The sequence below is a fragment of the Cynocephalus volans genome, chromosome 13 (assembly GCF_027409185.1).
Source record: "Cynocephalus volans isolate mCynVol1 chromosome 13, mCynVol1.pri, whole genome shotgun sequence".
Lineage (NCBI taxonomy): Eukaryota > Metazoa > Chordata > Mammalia > Dermoptera > Cynocephalidae > Cynocephalus > Cynocephalus volans.
Window position 1 is genome coordinate 46276720 of NC_084472.1, and position 22305 is coordinate 46299024.

Here is a 22305-nt window from a genome sequence, read left to right on the forward strand (position 1 = left end):
GGTGTGGTCAACAGAATGGAGTCTCTCCTGTCAGCCCTATCCTTACTCCTGCCAGCCACCAAAAAGGAAGGAAAAGAAAAAATATATATATATACACACACACACATATATATGTATATATGTGTATATATATATGTATATATGTATATATGTATATACATATATAATGAGTATCAATAAGTAAATACTTTGCTGAATCAGAGAGATGAGAAAGTTTATAATAAATGAATTAGATATTCACTTTTAGTTGCAGATTTAAAGCTTTTAGAGATAGTTATATTTTGCACCTTAATAATGCTTCCATAGGAATGAGTTCTCAAACAGGAAACCTTGGGAGTATTCAGGCTGATGTTTATTATGATTGCAGGTATAAAACTGTTAAGCAGTTGTTTGATTACAACATGAGCTAACTCTGAACTATGTGCATAGCCTCCCACCCCCAACTTTTTTCACTTTCATTCCATTCTTCCTACTCTGTCTTGGCTGCCATAGCAAGAGAGAAGCCAACATTTTTATTGATTAAGTGATTTGAGTGTCAGAGGTGTAGGAGCCCTTCTGAAATAAAAAAACTAAAATTAAAATTAAAAATGTACCCTATTGATATCAGCCAGTAATTCTCAAATCCCTCCTGTCATCTAAATTTTTATTTTCCCAGTTCCTCCCATAATATTAGTGAACATCTCTCTTAAACCATATATTTTGTTCAAGACATAAAATTGTGAAGAGATTCTCTACTACAGATTCTAATTTATTTCAGTCAAATTTGAATATCCTAAGGGATTCCATTTAAAATAATGAACCATGGATTGCTAGAACTAAAAGGGCTGAATAAATAGTAAGTAGCTGTGTAAATCATTAACTTAATTGGAGAAGGAATTTTGAAGAAGAGAATTAACAATCCCTTTACTTTGTGGATTAGGAAATTTCAGCCCTAATATTTAAGGACTTGCTCAAGCTTTGTATCTGGAACTCTGGTTTTTTGGTTCATAGTTCTTTGAGGATTTTTATTTATTGTTTTTGTTTTAACTTCCCCAGGCTAGTTCTCTAATAGGTAAATTAATTCAAAATTTTATCTGATTCTTATTATTTACACAAATAATATTATGACTAATAAAAGAAAAAAGTTACATTCCTGTATGAATACCCCCATATATTATCTATTTTTATTTTGCCATTATCCTCTTAAAAGTATACTTTTAAGATTGTAGTATATAATTTTATAGGCCATTTTACCACTGGGAAAAGTATATTATAAATATGAGGGGTTTTCGAAAAGTTCATGGAAAGATTTGTATTATCCTTTAATTCTGTTTTTCCAGGAACTTTTTAAAGTACTCTTGTATATCTCTATAGTGCTCATAACTTTAATGATATGTAGCTGCATAATAGTTTAGCAGGTAGATTTGGAATCACAAAGGCTGATGAGAGCTCTGATAACCATTGCCTCAGGCAGCTGCCATGCTAAATAATTGCCTCTGATTGTTTTCAACAAGCTCCTCTGGGGGAAAGGATTGAGTGTACCCCAAGTAAGGTCAAATAAAGACAGCTTTGCAAGTGGGGTCTTCCAGGGAACCACAGACAGGTCAAATAATGATATTTCCCTGGGAATGGAGCTTCAAGAAAATCTCCAATCTCTTCTGCCTGCTCCAGTGGCTTCCAGGCTGGTGATTTCTAGTGATTCAGAGTGGTTGGTTTCCAAGGCTACCATGGAGCTGGAAAGGGGAGAATGGGATTAGGGCAAGTTAAAATGCCATGGAGCTTGCTGCTTACTGAAATGCAGCTGTTTTTCTAGAATAAGTGCTCCCTGATTGCTGAAAGCTTTTGGTTAATTTCCAGAATTTCAAATAAGTTAATTCTGATTATTTGGCCAGTGTTCTTGCTTTTATGGGAGAAAAATTTTCAGAAGTCCTTACTCCAGCATTTTCACTGACATCGCTTTGGTGCAAAAAATTTAACCCACAACTGAATACCAGAAATTGAAGAATATTTCCTTGTGACATAAATTAATTTTAAGTATTATTTTTTCCTTCTCCATTTCTTCACCCAGCCTCACTCCTTTCAGAGTGGAGTAGCCTCTGTTATGAGTTAGTTTATGTTCTTTCAGACTGTATTCTGTTGATTTCATTAATGTGTATATGAATCTGTGTATAACATGTTTGTTTTATGTAGGTTTCCTAAACAAATGGGTTAGCAGTGAATCTGCTTTGATTTGCAGCTTGCTTCCCCCCCCCCCTTTACTGTGTGTCTTGGAGATCTTTCTAAAACATACTTAGAGATATATGTTTAACTATTTCTTTGGTATTTAATAGTATGGATAACCATAGGATTCTTAACTGTTTCATAATTGGTGGACTTTTAGTTAGTTGGTAACTGTTACACTTCTTGCTGTGTAACAGAGTTGAAAAAAAGATTACTCAAAGCAACATGAATGCAATGAGAAGCCTGAAGGGACTGCACCTCAGTAGCTCCTCTGTTAGAAGGAGAAACTGGGTACAGCCCCAACTCAAAGTTAGCTTTTGTTTTTATTGTAAAGACAAGGAAGTTTCAAAAGAAAAATTAGTTGATTCAGTCATTTCAAAAGGACACAAAGACATGGGCAACATGACAAGTTTTCTATGGCTAAGTATAGCTTAAACAATAGAAACTAGTAACATCATTTAAATTAACAATGCAACATTCCAAAGTACAGTTTGTGAAAAGCTAAATTGATCAAACTGTGATCATTATCTAATCTAAAATATAACCTCTCTTTAAATGACTTAAGCAAGAGTTACATTCTTAGATAAAATCTAAGTATAATTGTCTCTAAAGTTTCCACCAATAAGCAGCTTGACCTTAGCAAACATTTTTTCACATTTTTCCCTACAGCAATTCTTTCAACATCTTTTAATGACAATCAGTGTGATAAATAATCAGAGTACATAATCCCATCCCTAAACAGTGGGTGGTTAGGGTTGATTAGATGGGCCATTGCTTGCTAGCTGTAAGCTTTTGCTTCCTAGCCAAGGACTTTTGTCCCATGCATGCATTACCTAAAAACCCAATCTAAAAATCAACTAAGAATCAACATATACTTGATTAGGATTGATTAGATGGGCTTTTGTCCCACTAGCTGTGGGCTCTTGCCCCCTAGCTAAGGACTTTTGTTTCATTAATTTTTTAGCTAAAGTGCCCTGTCTAAAAATCAAACGAGAATCAAGATTTTTAACCCTCTACAGGTAACAGCCAAGAGAACCAGAAATAATGCTGTAAATAATCTCTTTGTATGTGCCTCTTTATTCCATATACGAATATTTCTCTAAGATAGCTATCCAAAAACCAAATTGCTTGATTGAAGAATATATGCATTAAAAAAAATTTAAGAATACTTTAAAATTGTCTCCCAAAATCCTAAACTAGTTTACATTCCCAGCAATGGTATGGGACTCTCTTCCCACACCCTCACTAATATTGGATGTTATCAATCTTATAAAATTTTGAAAGTCTGGGCAAAAGTGGTATCTCACTGATTTTTAAAATTTGCATTTAAATTGTATTTTGGAAGACACTGCAATTGCTACCTCAGTAAGTAATAATTTTTAATTTTTTTATTTCTCCTCTTTAGGGAATGGCATTTACATTACAAGAACGACAAATGCTTGGGCTTCAAGGACTTCTACCTCCCAAAATAGAGACACAAGATATTCAAGCCTTACGATTCCATAGAAACTTGAAAAAACTGAATAGCCCTTTGGAAAAGTAAGTTGACTCGATGTTTAGCTTTTTATTGATTATTCTGATTAGAAAAATTGAGAATATTATTGTTATTGAGGCATGAGAAATATACAATTTCAGAAATGAAGATTGTGTTTTTGTCAGTCACCTTTTTTTTAATAATGATGTGTTTCCTTCACTTCAGTGAACACTTCACTTGTATTCACTATTGTAAAATTAGGAGAAATCAGAATTTATGCTTAAAATCAGAGCATTTCAGGTTTGAATGAAACATTAGAAGCAAAGGATACCATCTAATTCGCACCCATTTAATTCAGCAATTATTTTTGATCACCTACTTTGTGTGTGAAACTATACTAGGCACTGAGGATATAAAGTGGGTAATAGATAGGGTGACCGTATACTATATCATCTAATCCACAACACTTTGGGGACTGAAAAAGAGGTATAACTGTCTGTGGCGAACTAGGATGTATGGTCAACTGAGTAACGCATAGCCCTTCCTTCTAGGAGCTCATCAACAGATAGTTACACTGTGACTGTCACTGTGCTCTATAATACAGTGTGAAATTCAGTGAGTAAAAGGTGCATGCAGTGTATGTTCTGAAAGCATGGGAAAGGCACCTAGCCCAGTTTGGAGAATCAGATATAGCTTCCTGGAGGAAGTGATGCCTTAGCTTAATTTTAAATTGTATGTTGTAGGTAGCTGGCAAGGTGAAAAAGGACAAGGTATTCTGGGTAGAGGGATCAGTCCAAATACAGGACTAAGTATATCTGTTGGGTTTATTAAGTATAGGAATTTATTGGTCACTGGTGAGGGTGGTTTTTTGATGTGATGGGGCAAAAGGGAGACTGCAATAGATTGAAAATGAATGGGAAGGGAGGAAATGTAAACTACTCTCAAGAAGTCAGGTAAGAGGGGGAAGAAAGACATTGAACAGTAGGTAAAGCAGGACTTGGTTTAAGTATGTTTCAGGCTGGGAGAAAGTTGAATATGTTCACAGTTGTAAGGAATGAGCCCAGGAAAAAGATTGGTAGAGCAAGGTTTCAGAGAAAGGAAAAAGGCATAGGGTCAAGTGCAGAGGTAGAGAGGCTGGCATTGAACAAGAACAAAGAATAGCTCACTCTCTGAGGCAGGAGCAAAGAAGGTAAATATAGGGATCAGTAAGGATTAGTATGCAGGTGATAGAGCCGGGGCTGTGAGAGCTTCTCACACCTGATGCTCTTGATTTTTCTTTATGACGTAGAATATGAAGTTTGTGGTAAGATTTAGAAGGGCCAAGGCTGAATAGAGCTGGTGAGGAGAGCAATGTTTGGAAGAGCCATTTAGCTATGAGGGAAAGCTGAAGAAGGACAGGTTAAAGGGATGAGAGCAGGCCCTGAAGACCTAGTGGCATGATCTTGCGTGTACTGGCGCCATTTTGCACAATAAAATGTTATTTTTCCACAGAAAGAGTGAAATGTAACATTGATTCAGGTTTGGAGTTTGCTGGGCTGGCAAAGGTGCTACATGACATTAATTCATTTAGCTAGTACTCATTCATAGCTGCTATGTGCCAGGCATTGTTCTATGCTCTGGAGCTACAAAAATGAAAAAAACTCAGCCCTTCCTTTAATGGAGTTCACTGTCTGCTGGAAAATGCAGGCTCTAGGGAAGGGTAGTGTAGTGATAAAGATATGTGGGATTCCTAAATGGTAACCATGGCAGGAGATTTGCTCCGAGTGAGAGATTTGATCATGGGATCTGGAGTAGGGAACAAAGAGGAGCCAGAAAGAGCTAACTGAATGGGTTAGGACAAGTGATTAAGGACCTAGAGAAGGCTTGAAAAATGATAAAGTGAGAGCACTGTATGTATAGCTAGCCAAAATGTAGAGGGCTGGGACTAGAGAGTAGAATAAGGACATTCCGCATTTCTGAGCTGCAGCGTTTCTAAGTGAGGACAGCAACATCACTGTGAGTCATATAGAAGAGTGACTAAGGTGAAATGAAGGTGCAAGTGACAGCCTTAAGGAGGTCCAGGAATTGAAAACATCCCCGTGTCACATGGCTGATAGGTTGTCGGTGATTTCCTTAACATCCTGCTGTCTTTCACAGTCCGTCTGTTCCATCTTAACAGCCCCATGGTTTCTTTACTTTCCTATGCTGAGAAGAAATCTGCTTCTCTTTAATTTCTACCTTTTGATACCATTTCTGCCCCCTAGGAGCTATATAGAAATATAATCACTCTTCTAAATGGATCACTCTCATTTATTCACCAAATATTTGCATATCAGTTGTATGCCACGTACTAAGCTAGTTCCTAGAAATACGAGTATAGAAGTATATGAGGTGATATTCCCTAACTTGTGATATTGTCTAGGCTGGAGGGAAGCCATAAAGACAAAAAGTAGAGTGAGAGTGGCAGAAGAGGGAGCAGTGGGGTATCATGGGACCTGAAAACAGGAAAGTCTAGCATGTGCATGGGTATGTGGTGGGAGAGGGGAGTGGGCAGAAAAGGACCCCCAGAGAGCATTCCGCCTGAGCTGCATTTGGATGGCGTGAGTATAGGACTGTGCCTGGAGAGGGTATTACAGGCAAAGGGTGCATCATATGTAGCAACTCCAAGGTCAGGGTCGTGGTGTATTTGAGGCACTGAAGTCAGTCAGTATAGAGGAGATGAGCCTAGAAAGTAGGCAGAGGTCTTGTTAACTCTTTTAGGATCTTGAGTCTTATTTAACTGGCATTTGGAAGCCTTTTAAGGAGAGTAGAAATGATCACAGTTATGTTTTTAAGAGAAGAATGGATTGGAGCAGGGGAGGAAAATCATATGTATAAAGAAGGCTCTTGAGGGTAATCCAGGTGAGAAATGACAGTGGCTTGGACAGGGTGAGGGTGGAGGGAGGAAATGGAAATGGATATACTTGAAAGATACTTAGCAGGTGGACTCTCCAGGACCTGGTGACTTATTAGATTGGGGTAGGGGGAAGTAGGAGAGGAAGAAATCAAGAACAGGCTCATTTGGTGAGATGATAGCTGGAAAAGAAACAAGTTTGGGGGAAAGATACTGAGTCTGTTTTAGGCATTTCTTTTTGGATGATTACTGGTTTTCAAGCCAGTATTTCCCTGTTTGTTAAACATTATTTTTTAAGAGAAGTTATTTATGTATATATTTACGTGAATTGACTGTTGCCTCCTCTGTGCTCCATGTAGACCTTATAATGCTTATAACCCTACTGGATTATGAACTCCTTGAGGGCAGGGGTCACTTCTACATCCCTGCCGTTCAGAATAGTGCCTGGCAAATAGTGTTTAGTAAGCATTTGAGTGAATGCCACTTTATTTTGCATCCTTGTATACATGCCACTCATCTTGAAGATTAGTCCCTTAGGATGGAGGGCGTCGTGGTGATCTTTGCATTTCAATGCCTTGTGCAGAGCCTAACTCACAGTAAGGGGTCAGTAAACTTTAGCTGTTGTTTCTGTTGTTTTCTTCATCATCATCATCTACCATTTAAGTACATTTATATGAGTATTTTTGTATTTTTAGTCCTGGGTGTTAAATAGTGAAAATTTAAGGTTTTGTTTTCTGTTGGAGCATGGAGGTGGGGGGAGCTCAATTTTAGACATTTAGGTTTAATTTCCAAGAACCAAAACTTCTAATGTAATGCAAACTGACTTAAACATTATCTACTGTGCTTAATTTCAGATACATCTATACAATGGGAATACAAGAAAGGAATGAGAAATTGTTTTATAGAGTACTGCAAGATGATATCAAAAGTCTAATGCCAATTGTATATACACCAACAGTTGGTCTTGCCTGCTCCCAGTATGGACACATCTTTAGAAGACCTAAGTAGGGCTTATTTTTTTTAAAAAAAATATATATATAATGACTATTGTGTAAGAAAAATATCATTCCCTAAAATCTATTACATTTATATTTTACGTGTTGCAGTCTTATCCCAACCACATTTGCGACCTCTCAAATGTTTGATTTGTATTAGAAAGAATTAATAAAAACCCAACAAGTCCATATCTTTTTTTTATAGAAATAGCATCTAGAAAAAAAATTATTGTTTTGTATTTCTATTTAATTTAATAAATTTAAAGGTTAGGATAATGCTCTTTCTACAAAATTATTTATTTGACAGCTGGCCAGTACAGGGATCTGAACCCTTGACCTTGGTATTATCAATACCAGGTTCTAACCAACTGAACTAACTGGCCAGCCCTATTTCTACAAAATTTCTAACCTTCTTTAAATAATTATTGTGATTGTTAGAGGCATTATGTGCTTTTTGTACAAAAAAGTCTTAATTCTAGTGACAGATTCTCCAGAATTATCATTTAAGGTTTTTGGCAATCCGCCAAAGAAGGGAATTGGTTCTTTCTCATTTTTTGTCAGCTTTAATTTCTGTTGTTTGTTCTTTTTTATGAACATCCACGAATTTTAATATCAAACAGTTCTGGCACCTCCAAACATTTTAAGTGCGAAGAGTACTGGAATGAGTCGTCTCAAGGCCTTGAATGAGTCACATAATCCCTCAATGTATTTCTCAAGTGTAAAATAGGGATGGCAGTACCTACTCAAAGAGCTATTGAGAAGAGACTAATGTGATGGTTCTTTGTGAGCTTGTAAGCATTACATAAATGCTGTTTTTCCTTAATTTGAGTTTTTGTTTTGTTTTGTTTTTTGGTGGCTGGTACGGGAATCCAAAACCTTGACCCTAGTGTTACAAGGCCTCCCTCTAACCAACTGAGCCAACAGGACAGCCCTCCTCTAACCTTTGAATTTTCCTCAGTCCTTACATTTTTCCCGTGCTTAGCTAATACAAATGTAGAAATTCAAACAAGGTATGATAGCATTTATCTTCAATCTTCCCGCATCTAGTCTAGTGGCTCCCAAACTTTAATGTGCGTAAGAAACACCTGTAGGACTTACTAAAAATGTTGATCTTTGCAAACTTTCCTCTCCTTCCCATTCCCAAGATTCTGATGAAACAGAGAAAACTCTGGAGGTCTGCATTTTAGTGAACAGCCTCAGTGATTGTGTTGCTGGGATTCCCTGGAAGACATTGAGAAACAAACACTTTGTTCTGACTTCTTTGCTGCCATCAATTAATGTATCTTAAAACGTTTCTATGTATAACTTAGCTTTTCAGATTTCTTATAGTTTCTTATTAGAATAGTGGTTCTCAACCAGATTAAAGGATAGAGGAAAACTAAAAATACTTGTGCTTGTGTCCCACCCTCAGAGATTCTTTTTCAGTTCGTCCAGACTTGGGCACAGGTGTGGGTGTTTCATCAAAGCCCCCGGTGTCATTCTGATGTGCACCTGGAGTAGATAACTGGCATGAGACATAAAGAGCATGTTTTTGAGTTAGGGCAAATACTATATATCATTTATGCAGTGTACTGTGCAGTGGGTTTTTGTTTGTTCTGTTTTTTGCATAGAAGATGACCAGTGAATCTTGGTTGGTTGATTGATCTAAACTCTAATCCAATTAAATCTCTGGGGGTAGGACCCTGGCATTTTAAAAAGCTCATCAGATGATTCTGTTGTATAACCATGGCTGAATAACTGCTGAACTAGACTGATTTGAGCTACAATAGTAATGCTAAAGTTAAGATACCCATGAGAAAGTTGAATGTAAGAATAAGTTTGAAGGCAGTGGGGACCATCTCTGCCTAACCTGTTTTCTAGAACCTTTGTTTCTTTTTTCTCTATTTTTTCCTTCCCTCCTTCCCTTGCTTCCTTTCTTTTTTTAAAATCTGGATTAATGATCTCAATTAGATAACAGTATACTGTGTTTAAAATAACTTTAACTTCACTTTTTCCTAATGCTTCAAGTGTGTCATCTTTTACGTGGATTTACTGTAATTGTCTTCCCTCCCTTCCTGCTCCTTCTAATTTCAAATTTTCAGTTTCAGTGAGTTTTAACAGGTAGTTTAGTTGGCCTTATTATGCTGTCCTGCATTGGTGGTGTATATTTATATTGTTTTTTTACTGGAGGTGTACTGAGTTTATTTGAACATGAGATGTGGATACATTTTTTCTTGGGTGAAAGGATTACATCATTTGGTGCAGCTACTGTGTGAACACTGTAATTACAGTTTGAAGTAGTTGAAAATGTTTGAAAATAAACCAGTGTGACTTAGCTAAATCTGCTTGGAAATTATTAATCTTTTGATGTTTTATTAAAATATCTATATATTCCAATTATGAACAAAGTCTTGGAAACAAACGAAAAACTGTTGTGAAATGCAAAGGTGTTTTTGTTCTGTTGCAGGGGATTATTTATTTCAATCTCAGACAGAGGTCATGTTAGATCAATTGTGGATAACTGGCCAGAAAATCATGTTAAGGTACTATTAGCACAACCCTCCTTCTCACAATGTTTTCTCTTTCCTTGTAAGTTACCTCTAAATTTCCAACAACAGTTTTTCATTGTCCCTGTGATTTATTTTGCATGTATATACGTACAGATATAGTGTTTTGTGTCTGAAGTGGTGATAAGAGTAATAGTTATAAAATGGGTAACTGGTATAGAGTTTGACTCTGAAAAAGAAATTGGAGTTAGTACACAAGACCAGCCCTCTCAATGCCAGTGCCACTGGTGTCCCCTGCCTTCACATTCCTTTTCTAGTTTACTAATATTATTCTAAGTAGAGACAATATATAAAATGTCATAAAAACTTTCATTTTGGAGGGTATTGGAGAGGACTTGTTATGCCTCTTTTCTTTTAAATCTGGGTTAGATTTAGATCCTTAGCAAATATAAAACTCTTGAGAGTTTTAAATTTAGAAAATATAAACCTTGATCAATATGACTGCCTTTCATAAAATAAAATGTAATAACTTATTTCAAGATCTTTTGGTAGGCTTTTGTGTTTATTACAGCCAGTAATTTTATTTGCCTTATTATTACACGTTTTCCTTACCAAAATAAATATTGATAAATAATCATTAGTTTGAATAATCTTGAAAAAATTTGGTCAGATAATTAAACTCACATTATCAGCTTAAAACCTCATAGGTGGGTATTTTTTTTTGTTCTAGATCTTTTTCTCTTTTCCTGTTGCTAAGGTTTTTTTTTTTTGTGTGTGTGTACATTTTTCTACATTATTGTATTGGAGTACCATGCTGTTTTTTAAACTTTTATTTTTCTCTTGTGGTAATCTCTCCATCAGAAATGTGTTCACCTGTCCCATATTTAGTCTTTCTGAAGATAGTCAAGTTGGTCCTCCAGTCAGAAGCATTCTGTTTCTAAAACAAAAGTCAGAGATGTATCAAATCCAGCTAATTTTCTCTTTTTTGTGGGGAGAATGGGCAGCTGGCTGGAATGGGGATCCTAATCCTTCACCTTGGTGCTATCAACACCGCACTCTAACCAACTGAGCTAATTTCTCTTTTTAATATCATGTAATAGGCAGAAATCCTAGAATTATAAGTGAGCTTGGTTGGTTTACCTTGAAAGTTAGCCAAGAAACAATTTTATTTTTTAAAGCAACAGTAAATATCTATGAAGAGAATCAATCTTTTTTAAAATGCTTTTCTTTAGTGCCCCATTTTTGGCAACTTTTAATTTGCATTTTGTTGTTATTGTTGTTATGAAGGCTGTTGTGGTGACTGATGGAGAGAGAATTCTGGGTCTTGGAGATCTGGGTGTCTACGGAATGGGAATTCCAGTAGGAAAACTTTGTTTATATACAGCTTGTGCAGGAATACGGCCTGATAGATGCCTGCCTGTGTGTATTGACGTGGGAACTGATAATCCAGTGAGTAATAACCTTTTCTTCCTTTGATCTTCCAACCGTATTTTTTAAAATTTTGTTCATTAGATATTAGTCTTTTTTTAAGTTCCACTTTTAATATTTATACAAATAATAGTAAATTAAGCCTATTAAAAGTTTCTTGAAGAAGAGCAATATGGTTAAAAAATTATGTTAGTAATTTCTTATTTTGCAATTTCTGTTTTATGTGTTTAATCTGGTTATGTGATAAAAATGATTTTATTTTTGCATTTGGTTTCTTTTATAGGAACTCTTAAAAGATCCATTTTACATGGGCTTATATCAGAAACGAGATCGTTCACAACGTTATGATGACCTGATTGATGAGTTTATGAAAGCTATTACTGACAGGTATTAAAAAAAGTTTGAGTATATGAAAGCACCTTAATTAGGGAGTAGCAGGAAAAGAACCACAGTTCTGCTTTGTTTTCCTTTATCTCTTGTGAGATAAAATTTTTGAGAACTTTGGTTCTTTCCTGTCTGAGTAGATGTGCTGCATCGCTTTGCTTGAGTCACCTGACATGTGGAGGGAAGTCTGCACTCAGTGCTCAGTCCTTCTTTTAGCCCGTGACATCAGGCTCACTCCCACTATTCCACTGAAGCTCTCCTGCAGCTTCTGTGTTTTAAATTCTTGGACCATTAGGTCCTTCTCCCTCTCCACCTCTTTGTAACACCTGACCAGGTTTTCCCACGCTTTCGTCCTTGAAACTCTCTTCTCTTGACTGCTACAAGTCTTCTTTGTTACTTGGTCTTCCTCCCACCTTTCTCTTTCTTTTGTCATTTTCAGTGGTTCTTCTTGCTCTCTTTTATTATTGTGGATGACTATGTAGTCCCTCTCTCTTTGAGTCATGTAAACTGTGGCCTGTATGCAAGTGCCTCCTAAACACATGAAAACCCATCTCTTTAGTTCCACTGCTCCTTCGAGGCCTACATTTCTAATAACTGGAATTCTCTGGCTGGATATTCTTCTTGCTACTTCATGTTCATGTCCCAAACTGACTCTTCCCAAATGGACTGTCCTCTGTATTCTAGCCTCTATTATTGGCAGTAACATTCACCCTATTGCCATACCTTTGATCTTCGTGTTATCTTTGACTCTTCCTCCTTCTCCATTGATACCCCCCCATATAGTCAGGTGTTTCTCAAATCCAGTTGGTACTGTCACTTAAATGCCTCAGAAATCTATCTCTGCTTTTGCCTGCCACAGTCTTGCTCTCTCTTTATTTCTCTTCTGGATTTTTCTAATCCTTCTTCCAGTTTCTCTGTCCAGTTCATCTCCACCTTAACACCAGATTAATTTCTTTTAATGTGCACTTCTTTATGCATTCTTTTACTTGAAATCTCTCAGGGGTTTTCTGTTGCCATAGGTAAAGTCCAAAGTCCTTACCTTTATCACCTAACCCTACTTTACCATTTGAATTACTGGCACATAGAAGATACTCAAAAATTAATTCCTTTTCAGAGTCAAAGTCGACATATCTAAAGCTGAACTTTTCATCTTTGCAGAAATTGCCGTCTCTCCTTCTTCCTCTCACTTCCCTACCTTGGACGACCAAATAGTGTCTTCTAGTCATCCAGGTTGCCTTGGCATTTTAACGACTTCTCCAGTTGATCCTCATCATCAGTTTCTCTTTGTTTATTCTAATGTCTCATACTTGTCCCTTTCCCTTCATGTACCTTCTGCTTCAGATCTTTTGTACCCATGTCATACTAGTCTCCTAGCCGCTTCTCCTGCCTTTCTCATCTCTCCCATGTCAGTGTGTGCTGCACATCACTGGCAGGTTTATCCTTCCTAAAGGGAGTCTAACATGAATTCTTTTCTCTGCAGCCTTCGATAATTCTACATGGGATGCAGAAGAAAGTTTCTATTCTCTAATTTGGCATTCAAGATTCTCCCTTATTTGGCCCCAACTTACTTTAACCAACTTCTCCTTTATCCTTTAATGTAAACCCTGAAATATATAGCCAGACTAGTGAAAATTCAGGGTCACCAGAATACACCTTGCTTTTCTTTCCACCTCTTTATTTTTTGTTCTTTCAGGGTCCAAATAAAATCCCACCTGCTTTTCAGTCCTTCCCTTACTACCCCAACTCGCCTAGATGGTTGATATCTTCTTTTTCTCAGTGTCAGTGAACTCTTATAGCAATTATTTTTAATAGCTTATTTAATGTATACTTACCTATATTGCTGTATAACTGTTAATGTAATGAAAATATTCATATCAAATATACACTTTTTGAGCCTCAAAAATAAAGTTTCTCCCTTTTTAGGAAGTTGTTTACTGAGCTTATATGTGCCTTGCACCCTCCGAGGCACTTGGAAATAGTTTACACAGATTGATATCCCATAAGCCCGTTATGGTGCCACATTCTTTTGAAGCAGCCCATAAATATTTTTTGGAATGAATAGTAGATTTCTACTTTTGGGATGTAGTCTTTCACAGGCTCTGAAAATTTTCAGGTGGCCTAAATTGAACTAACAACATTATTTTCAAATGCTGTCATCAGGAATATTAGGAAAGCTGTTTAATAGTGGTATTTTCAATACAACTATTATGGGTTTCCTGTTTTTAGATATGGCCGGGACACACTTATTCAGTTTGAAGACTTTGGAAATCATAATGCATTCAGGTTCTTGAGAAAATATCGAGAAAAATATTGTACCTTCAATGATGATATTCAAGGTAAAGGAAAAAAAAAAAACTTTTTGATTCCTACTTTTTAAACATTTTTAATGTGCCCATTTTTTATCTTTAAAAATTTTTGTTTTCCTTATAGGGACAGCTGCAGTAGCTCTAGCAGGTCTTCTTGCAGCACAAAAAGTTATTAGTAAACCCATCTCAGAACACAAAATCTTATTTCTTGGAGCAGGAGAGGTATGTTTTTGTATGCTTTTTAGAATTTAAAACCAGCACTCTTTTAGAATTGGAAAGTGGGACAGAATGTTGATGTTTATAAAAGAACATAGTGAGCTTGTAATTTTCTTGAGAACAGAAGGTATGAATTCAAGACTTATGTTGAGAATAGGGGATTTAAAATATGTTTAGAGAGAATATCACAAAGAATCAACTTTTGTTTGATTTGTAAGGGAAGAATAAACCAAGTATTCCTCATAACACATGATCTTCATATACAAAGTAATTCAAGCATTGTGTCATACTCTAGTCTTTATTTTTTAAATTTATGTTTTATTGGACAGGCTGCTCTTGGAATTGCAAATCTTATAGTTATGTCTATGGTAGAAAATGGCCTTTCAGAAGAAGAGGCACAAAAGAAAATCTGGATGTTTGACAAGTACGGTTTATTAGTTAAGGTAAGATATTTAAAACTTGGAGAAGCAAAAGAGCATTGTTGTTATGATATTTTTAGTTGGACTTTAAAAATATTATCATTTCTTGACATCTTGTATTTTACTGGACTATCCATATGATACCAGTTGGGGGCCTTTTCACTATATTCTCAACAGAGATCCTCACTGTCTTTTTTAAAGACTTGCTTCCTATTTAAATCATAATCTCTATTTTGGCACCAGACTTACTCTTTCTTGCTTTTTTTTCTTGTTCCTAAGAGATCAAATAGCCATTGTACAAGTATGATTGTATTAGACCCTTCTAAAACTAGGTTTCTAATGAGAACTCAGAAATTCCTAATTACATTATTAACAGTACATCTGATATTGGAGCAGAAATTCATTAACCCTTTGCACATCATAATCCCCTATTGCAATCTAATAAAAATCTATGTAGTCTTTCCCCAGAAAGAAAGTATGTACTCCTGAAACTAATTCATGAACAATAAAGAACTTTTCTCTCAGATTAACTTATTACCCTTTCACCCTTCCTGCCTTTCTTTAGCATTAACTATCATTTTTATTAGCTTAAGAGTATATTTTATACTGTATAACACATTGAGATATAGGTAAACTGTTTTATAGCTGAACCTATCAGTATATAATGCTGTTGTATTTTCATATATACACATTATGGTATAATGGTATAGCAGTTACTTGCCATTTACATCTGTGGAGTAAGCTATCACAATGTACTTTGCTCCCATTCTGAAATCTTTTCTTCTTAATTAGTACCAGTATTCTAGTAGTGCAGAAAATAAAAGGAAAACTGAAATGTGTGAGCGAAAAACTTGAGTGCTTAAATTACACATAATTTAAAATAAAATAATAGTAATTTAAAATGTACCAGACATTGTGATAAGACTATATATGTGTTATTTCCTTTAATCCTCTCAAAACTCCTGTGAAGTTTTACAGATGAGGAAACTGAGGTTTATAAAGGAGTGCTGGAGGTAGGATTCAAACCAAGTAGCCTAACTGTGAGAACCTGTGCTCCGAATCATTAAACTGCATTGTCTCCCAAGGGAGCTGTAACTACCATATATGCCAGAATGTAAGACAAGGATTCTAAGACATCACGTTTTTAGAAGGCCATTGGGGAATGTATATTCCTAGAACACAATTAGTCTGATGCTGCTTTTTGCAGGTTGACTTTCATCAAATGTTTTGTGATTTTTGTGTGTGTGTGTCAAAATTTCCTTTTTTTTTATTGGTTATTAATATTCATGAGATACAAAGCTGATTGTCACCCCTTGTGCCCAAGATGTGAAGGCCAGATCCATACTGGCAGCATGTTCATTACTACAAATTGTAATTGTACCCATGTCCCCCACCCAGTTATCCCCACCTTCCCTCCCCATTTCCTTTTCCCCCCCGACTCCACTTTGTTCCCAAGGTATGTTCTCTCCCTTTGCAAGTCCAACGCACCACTGTGGTCTTTCTTTCCTTCCTTCTTTCTCTCTTAGCTCCCACTTATGAGTGAGTACATGTGGTACTTATCCCTCTGTGCTTTGCTTATTTCACTCAATATAAGTTTCTCCAAGCTCATCCATGTTGTTGCAAATGGAAGAATTTCATTCTTTTTTATGGCAGAGTAGTATTCCATGGTGTATATATACCACAGTTTCCTTATCTAGTCATCCATTGATGGACATTTAGGTTGGTTCCAAATATCTTGGCTATTGTAAACAGAGCAATGATGAACATGAGAGTGCAGGTATCCTTTGGACATGGTGATTTCCATTCCTCTGGGTATATACCCAGAAGTGGGATTGCTGGATCATGTGGAAGATCTATCTGTAATTGTTTGAGAAACCTCCATACTGTTTTCCATAGTGGTTGTACTAATTTACAGTCCCACCAACAGTACGGGAGTGTTCCCTTCTCTCTGCACCCTTGCCAGCATTTGTTATTTGCCATTTTTTTGATTATAGCCAGTCTAACTGGGGTGAGGTGGTATCTCAATGTGGTTTTAATTTGCCTTTCTCTGATGACTAGTGATGTTGAGCATTTTTTCATGTACCTCTTGGCCATTGGTATGTCTTCCTTTGAAAAATGTCTATTCAGCTCCTTTGCCCATTTTTTAATTGGGTTATTTGTTTTTTTACTGTGTAATTGCTTGAGTTCCTTGTATATTTATGGATGTTAATCCCTTGTCACATGCATAGTTAGCAAAAATTCTCTTCCACTCTGTAGGTTGTTGTTTCACTCTGTTGATTGTTTCCTTTGCTGTGTAGAATCTTTTTGGTTTGATATAGTCCCATTTGTTTATTTTTTCTTTTGTTGCTTGTGTTTTTGGGGTCATGTTCATAAAGTCTGTGCCTAGACCTAGTTCCTGAAGTGTTTCACCTATATTTTCCCTTAATGATTTTACAGTTTCAAGTCTTACACTTAAGTCTTTAATCCATTTTGAGTTTATTTTATTATATATAGTGAGAGGTGCATATCTAGTTTCATTCTTCTGCTTATGGATATCCAATTTTCCCAGCACCACTTATTGAAGAGGCAGTCTTTTCCTCAATGTAGATTTTTGTTGCCTTTGTCCAATGCCTGAGAGGTGATTTCTGGGTTCTCAATTCTGTTCCACTGGTCTGAGTGTCTATTTTTATGCCAGTACCATGCTGTTTTGGTTACAGTAGCTTTGTAGTATAATTTGAAGTCAGGTAGTGTTATGCCTCCAGCTTTATTTTTTTTTGCTCTGGATTGCTTTAGCTATTTGGGGTCTTTTGTTGTTCCATATGAAAGTTAAGATTGTTTTTTCCATTTCTCTGAAGAATGTCATTGGTATTTTGATGGGGATTGCATTGAATCTGTAGAGCGCTTTGGGCAGTATAGACATTTTCTCAATGTTAATTCTTCCATTCCAAAAGCATGGAATATCTTTCCATCTTTTTGTGTCATCTTTAATTTCTTTCAGAAGTGGTTTGTAGTTCTCATTGTAGGGGTCTTTCATCTCCTTGGTTAATTTGATCCATAGGTATTTTATTTTTTTCATGACAATTGTAAATGGGCTTTCTTTATTTCTCTTTCTGTTAGTTCATTATTTGAGTATATAAATGCAACTGAATTGGGGGCATTTATTTTGTATCCTGCAATGTTACTGAAGTTATGAACCAGCTGTAGGAGTTTTTTGATAGAGTCTTCAGAGACAGTTTGACTTCATCTTTTCCAGTCTGGATTCCCTTTATTTCTTTCTCTTGCCTGATTGCTCTGGTTAGTACCTCCAGTACTATGTTAAATAGAAGTGGTGCATCCTTATCTTGTTCCTGTTCTTAAGGGGAAAGCCCTCAGTTTTTCACCATTCAGAATATACTGGTGGTGGGCTTGTTGTAGATGGCTTTTATTGTGTTGAGATACTTTTCTTCTATACCTATTTTGTTGAGAGTCTGTGATTCTTTATCATATGGATAGGTTAGGTCTAGAATGAATATAGTATTGGTAGCTACAGTGAGTTTGCTTAGCACAAGTGAGAATCCCTGTTCATCTGCTGATTCAAAGTACATGTTTCTTTTAGGATGTACAGGGAGTTTGACCTTGGACTTTAGGCTTCCAATCTCTTCTGGGGACTCCAAACACTGCCCTTTATTTTGGGATTTTGAGAGTTTCCTGTTGAATCCCCATAAGGGAGAGCTTTGGTAATCCTAGGGTCAAGTATAAGAAGCCACTGTTCTGAGAACCAGACCTGTTGAGGCTGTATTTCAGTCCTTTAATTAACCTCCCAGCCAGCTGATGTTGGTGTGCTGCTTTTCCAGCCTCTGCTGGTTCTTATCAGGAGTGATTCTGGAGTTGAGATGGAAAAATTCACTTTTGCAAGGGAGATCTTCTCTTTTACCAAAATAAGAATATGAGTTTCTCCAGCCTGTTTGGTTTTTTCATTCAGTATGTTTTTGTCTGCTTTAAGTCAAGAAATTTTCTTCATTGTTTCAGCCTGTCAGTGATACTACCAAGGGTTTTATTTCTATGGTTTTGAACTGGGATTTAGAAAGGAAAGCATGTTTCTTCATTCAGCCATCTTGAACCAGAATTCCCTGTTCCTCTCGTTTCTGAACTCTTTGTAGTACAGGTTCATGATGTTTGGTGTGCAGTTTTGAAATGCTAAAAGCTCTGAAATCCCAAAGTTTTTTCTGAAATTCATTTGGTGACAAATCTGATTGACCTGAACTTATCTGGTAGCAAAACCTGACCAAAAGTAATGAAAGGCTATATTTGTAGTATTAATGTTTTGTTCGTGATGTAATTATTCATTAGTTTGTTCAGATGTAGGGTGCTCATTTGGGGGGAGGAGGTGTATTTGTAATATTTGATATATTACCATATTGCATTTCTAAAAGATGAAAAATTCTTAGTTCAAAAACTCATCTAGCCCTAATAAGGATTGTAGGCCTTTGTGCCATGTTGGATTTAGGAGGACTTCACAGAGTAAATGAATTTTTGACAAGGACTAAACATTTTCTGGATATAATGGGATTTGATTTATGTTTTATATTTGAGTTTATGGACACTGTGAAGATGGAATTGGAAGATACAATTTAAAGAGGAATGCAAAAGGAAATGAAAAGACATTTCTATTGTAGAAGCAATATGTAACTCATAATGATGTCTTTTCACTTAATTCTCAATATACAGTTACTGAAAAATACTGTACTTTATCTAAAAAATTCAGGGGCGGAAGGCTAAAATAGATAGTCATCAGGAACCATTCGCTCACTCAGCTCCAGAGAACATACCTGATACTTTTGAAGATGCAGTAAATATACTTAAGCCTTCAACTATAATTGGTAAGTAAAGTTATTGATAAATATATTACTTAACTGCATGTTGCCAGTCATAACTACCATGTAGGATTACTACCATACAGGATTACTACAAATGAATTGACAGTCTTATCTAGCTTTCAGCATATTTGATGTTTTCTGTGATAACTTTTTGGTTACCATGCATGAAAGTTCAGTTAACAGATGTTGCTTATACCATACTAGAAGCTAAGCAGTTGACCATGCTTTGATTTTAGAGTTGGTATGACTGTTGGGCTCAAAACCTAAAAAAGACCAAGGTCATCATTTGACAAGACTACACCAGGAAAATCTACGCAGAGTCAAAGATTTTCATTGGTAACAAAGCCAAAAAACTGTGTGTGTTTTGAGTCAGGCATTGCATGGCTAATATCAGACTATGCCAAAATGGCATTAAGTTCTCAGCAGAAAATGTAAATGTCTTTAAAAGAGGAGCTATTTAATTTCCTATATAGCTGTAAGATTTGAATCTATACTCTTTCTTGTAATTTTATCTATTTCATGTAGGAGCTGTATTTAATGTTACATAGTAAAACGAAGTCACAAACAGTTCCTGTGATCAAGAAAAGTATGTCTGTCTTAGCTTCTTCTTTGAATAGAACTCATAATTGTTTAGAGTGAGGCAAAATCTTAAAGGTGCTTTAGTACATTTTTCTGAAAACTCAATATGGAAACCTAAGAGTCTATCCATTGACTCTTCCTACCCCCAGAGGGTCAAGAAACAAAAGAAAAATATTTTAATGTAAGTATTCTTACTGGATGGGCTGGATAAATACTCAGCTGAGGTGTAACTTTGTCATCCCCCAAATTCCCACCACGTCCTCAGTATTCTTCCTTCATGCCATGCTTCCACAACACTGCATAATTCTATCACAGCACCTACTATATAGGCTTTCCGATTTTCTGTTTACTTTGTTGTTTCCTGTCACCTATAAGCTGCCTGCATTATACTCATTTTTAATATCCTAATGGCCTAGTAATGGTGTCTGGGACATTGTAGAGGCTTAATAAAAGGTTGTTACACTGAACTGAATCAGGAAAGTGGATTGTTTTAGTCAAGATGATTTTTTATCCCTTCTGAATTACTGTTTTGTAATGAGTACCACACAGTTTAGCAATTTAACATTTGAGATGCATTAACATTTGAGTTTTATCTTCTTTTTTTAAAAGTTTTTAATTGCGGTAAAATATATATACCATTAAGTTTGCCATCTTAATCATTTTTAAATGTATAGTTCAGTAGCATTAAGCACATTCACATCGTTGGGCAATCAATCACCAGACCTCTTTTCATTTGTGAGACTAAAACTCTTTACCCATTAAACAACAATTTCACATGCCCCTGGCCACCACCATTCCCCTTTCTTACTCCATGAAGTTGACTATTTAGGTACCTCATAAGTGGAATCCTACAGTATTTGTCTCTTTGTGACTTAGCCTATCTTCAGGGTTCATCCATGTTGTAGCAAGTTTTATTTTTTTAATTATAGTGATGGAGATAGTCTTATGTTCTTTATTTTAATTTTCCATAATTTACTATGTGTGTGGCAGACAACAAATATGTAATTGAAAACTCTCAGCATTTTTTCGCTTTTCTTTTCACATTTGAGATTGTGTTCTCATGGATTTTGCATTGCTGAGATGATGCTAACTTTGTAATGAGAGATTACCTATGCTTTTGTTATGGTAAACCTGCTGAAGAATGTTATTGATAAGAATTGCTTTATACCTGTAATGATGTTGCTTTTTTTCTCATTACAGGAGTTGCAGGTGCTGGCCGACTTTTTACTCCTGTTATAATCAAATCGATGGCCTCTATCAATGAAAGGCCTATAATATTTGCATTAAGTAATCCAACAGCAAAGGCTGAGTGCACGGCTGAAGAAGCATATACGCTTACAGAGGTATTACTAATAACCATATGAATTGATTATGTCTATTATTTTTCTTCAGCTTACTAGTTAATTATTCTTGCACAATTCTTTTAGTGGTTTCCATAAAAATTACAACACACATCCATAGGTGACCACAGTCAGATATAAATTATTGCTTGAATTAATTCTGGAAAGCAATTACCTTATAACTCCATAATGTTCTCATCCTTTTTGCACTATTGTTTTTGTCCATTTTAATTCTCTCTATATTTTAAACCCCAAAAAATCATTGTCGTTTTATACAAAAATGATTCATTTAGATTTTCCTACATTTTAGTTTTTTCTTCTGCCATTCCTTCCTTCCTGCATGTCTGTGCTTCTACATAGGATTATTTTCCTTCTACCAGAACTCCTTTCCATATGTGTGAGTTTGATGAATTCTCTTGATAATTTCTTTATTTTGGCTTCATTTAAAGGATATTTCTACTCTGCATAGAAGTAAAAGTTGGCAGTTCTTTATTTAGCACCTCGAAGATAGCGTTTTATGTTTTTTGACTTCTAATTTCCTTTTGATACATCATCATGTCTTAGGTTTTGAGCAATTTTACCACAGTGGACCTAGGTGTGGTTTTCTTTGGATTTATTCTATCTGGGGATTATAGTGCTCCAGAATCTGTGGCTTGATGTCTGTTGTGTTTTGGTTTGGTTTTTGTTTTTCTGTTTTGGAAAAATACGGCCAGTGTCTCTGCATTGGCCACGTTGTCTCTCTCCTCTTGTGGGGTTTCAGTTACACGGTCAG

The 22305-nt window shown here is 35.9% G+C and overlaps 1 protein-coding gene across 4 annotated transcripts in view; it reads left to right on the forward strand.

The window, feature by feature from the left end:
• Positions 1 to 22305, forward strand: part of ME2 (malic enzyme 2) — a 74315-nt gene that overhangs the window by 26404 nt on the left and 25606 nt on the right. For 3 of the 4 annotated variants that reach the window (XR_010021479.1, XM_063076799.1, XM_063076798.1), the window contains exons 3-12: positions 3605 to 3738; positions 7400 to 7549; positions 9987 to 10062; positions 11314 to 11475; positions 11738 to 11841; positions 14065 to 14174; positions 14269 to 14366; positions 14690 to 14803; positions 19503 to 19617; positions 21394 to 21536. Coding sequence is in view for 3 of the 4 variants with exons in the window: in XM_063076799.1 (XP_062932869.1) it covers positions 3605 to 3738; positions 7400 to 7549; positions 9987 to 10062; positions 11314 to 11475; positions 11738 to 11841; positions 14065 to 14174; positions 14269 to 14366; positions 14690 to 14803; positions 19503 to 19617; positions 21394 to 21536 (1206 nt within the window). In the remaining variant the exon portion in view is untranslated. The remainder of the gene's footprint in view (positions 1 to 3604; positions 3739 to 7399; positions 7550 to 9986; positions 10063 to 11313; positions 11476 to 11737; positions 11842 to 14064; positions 14175 to 14268; positions 14367 to 14689; positions 14804 to 19502; positions 19618 to 21393; positions 21537 to 22305) is intronic. The other variant, XM_063076800.1, reaches the window with a different exon arrangement.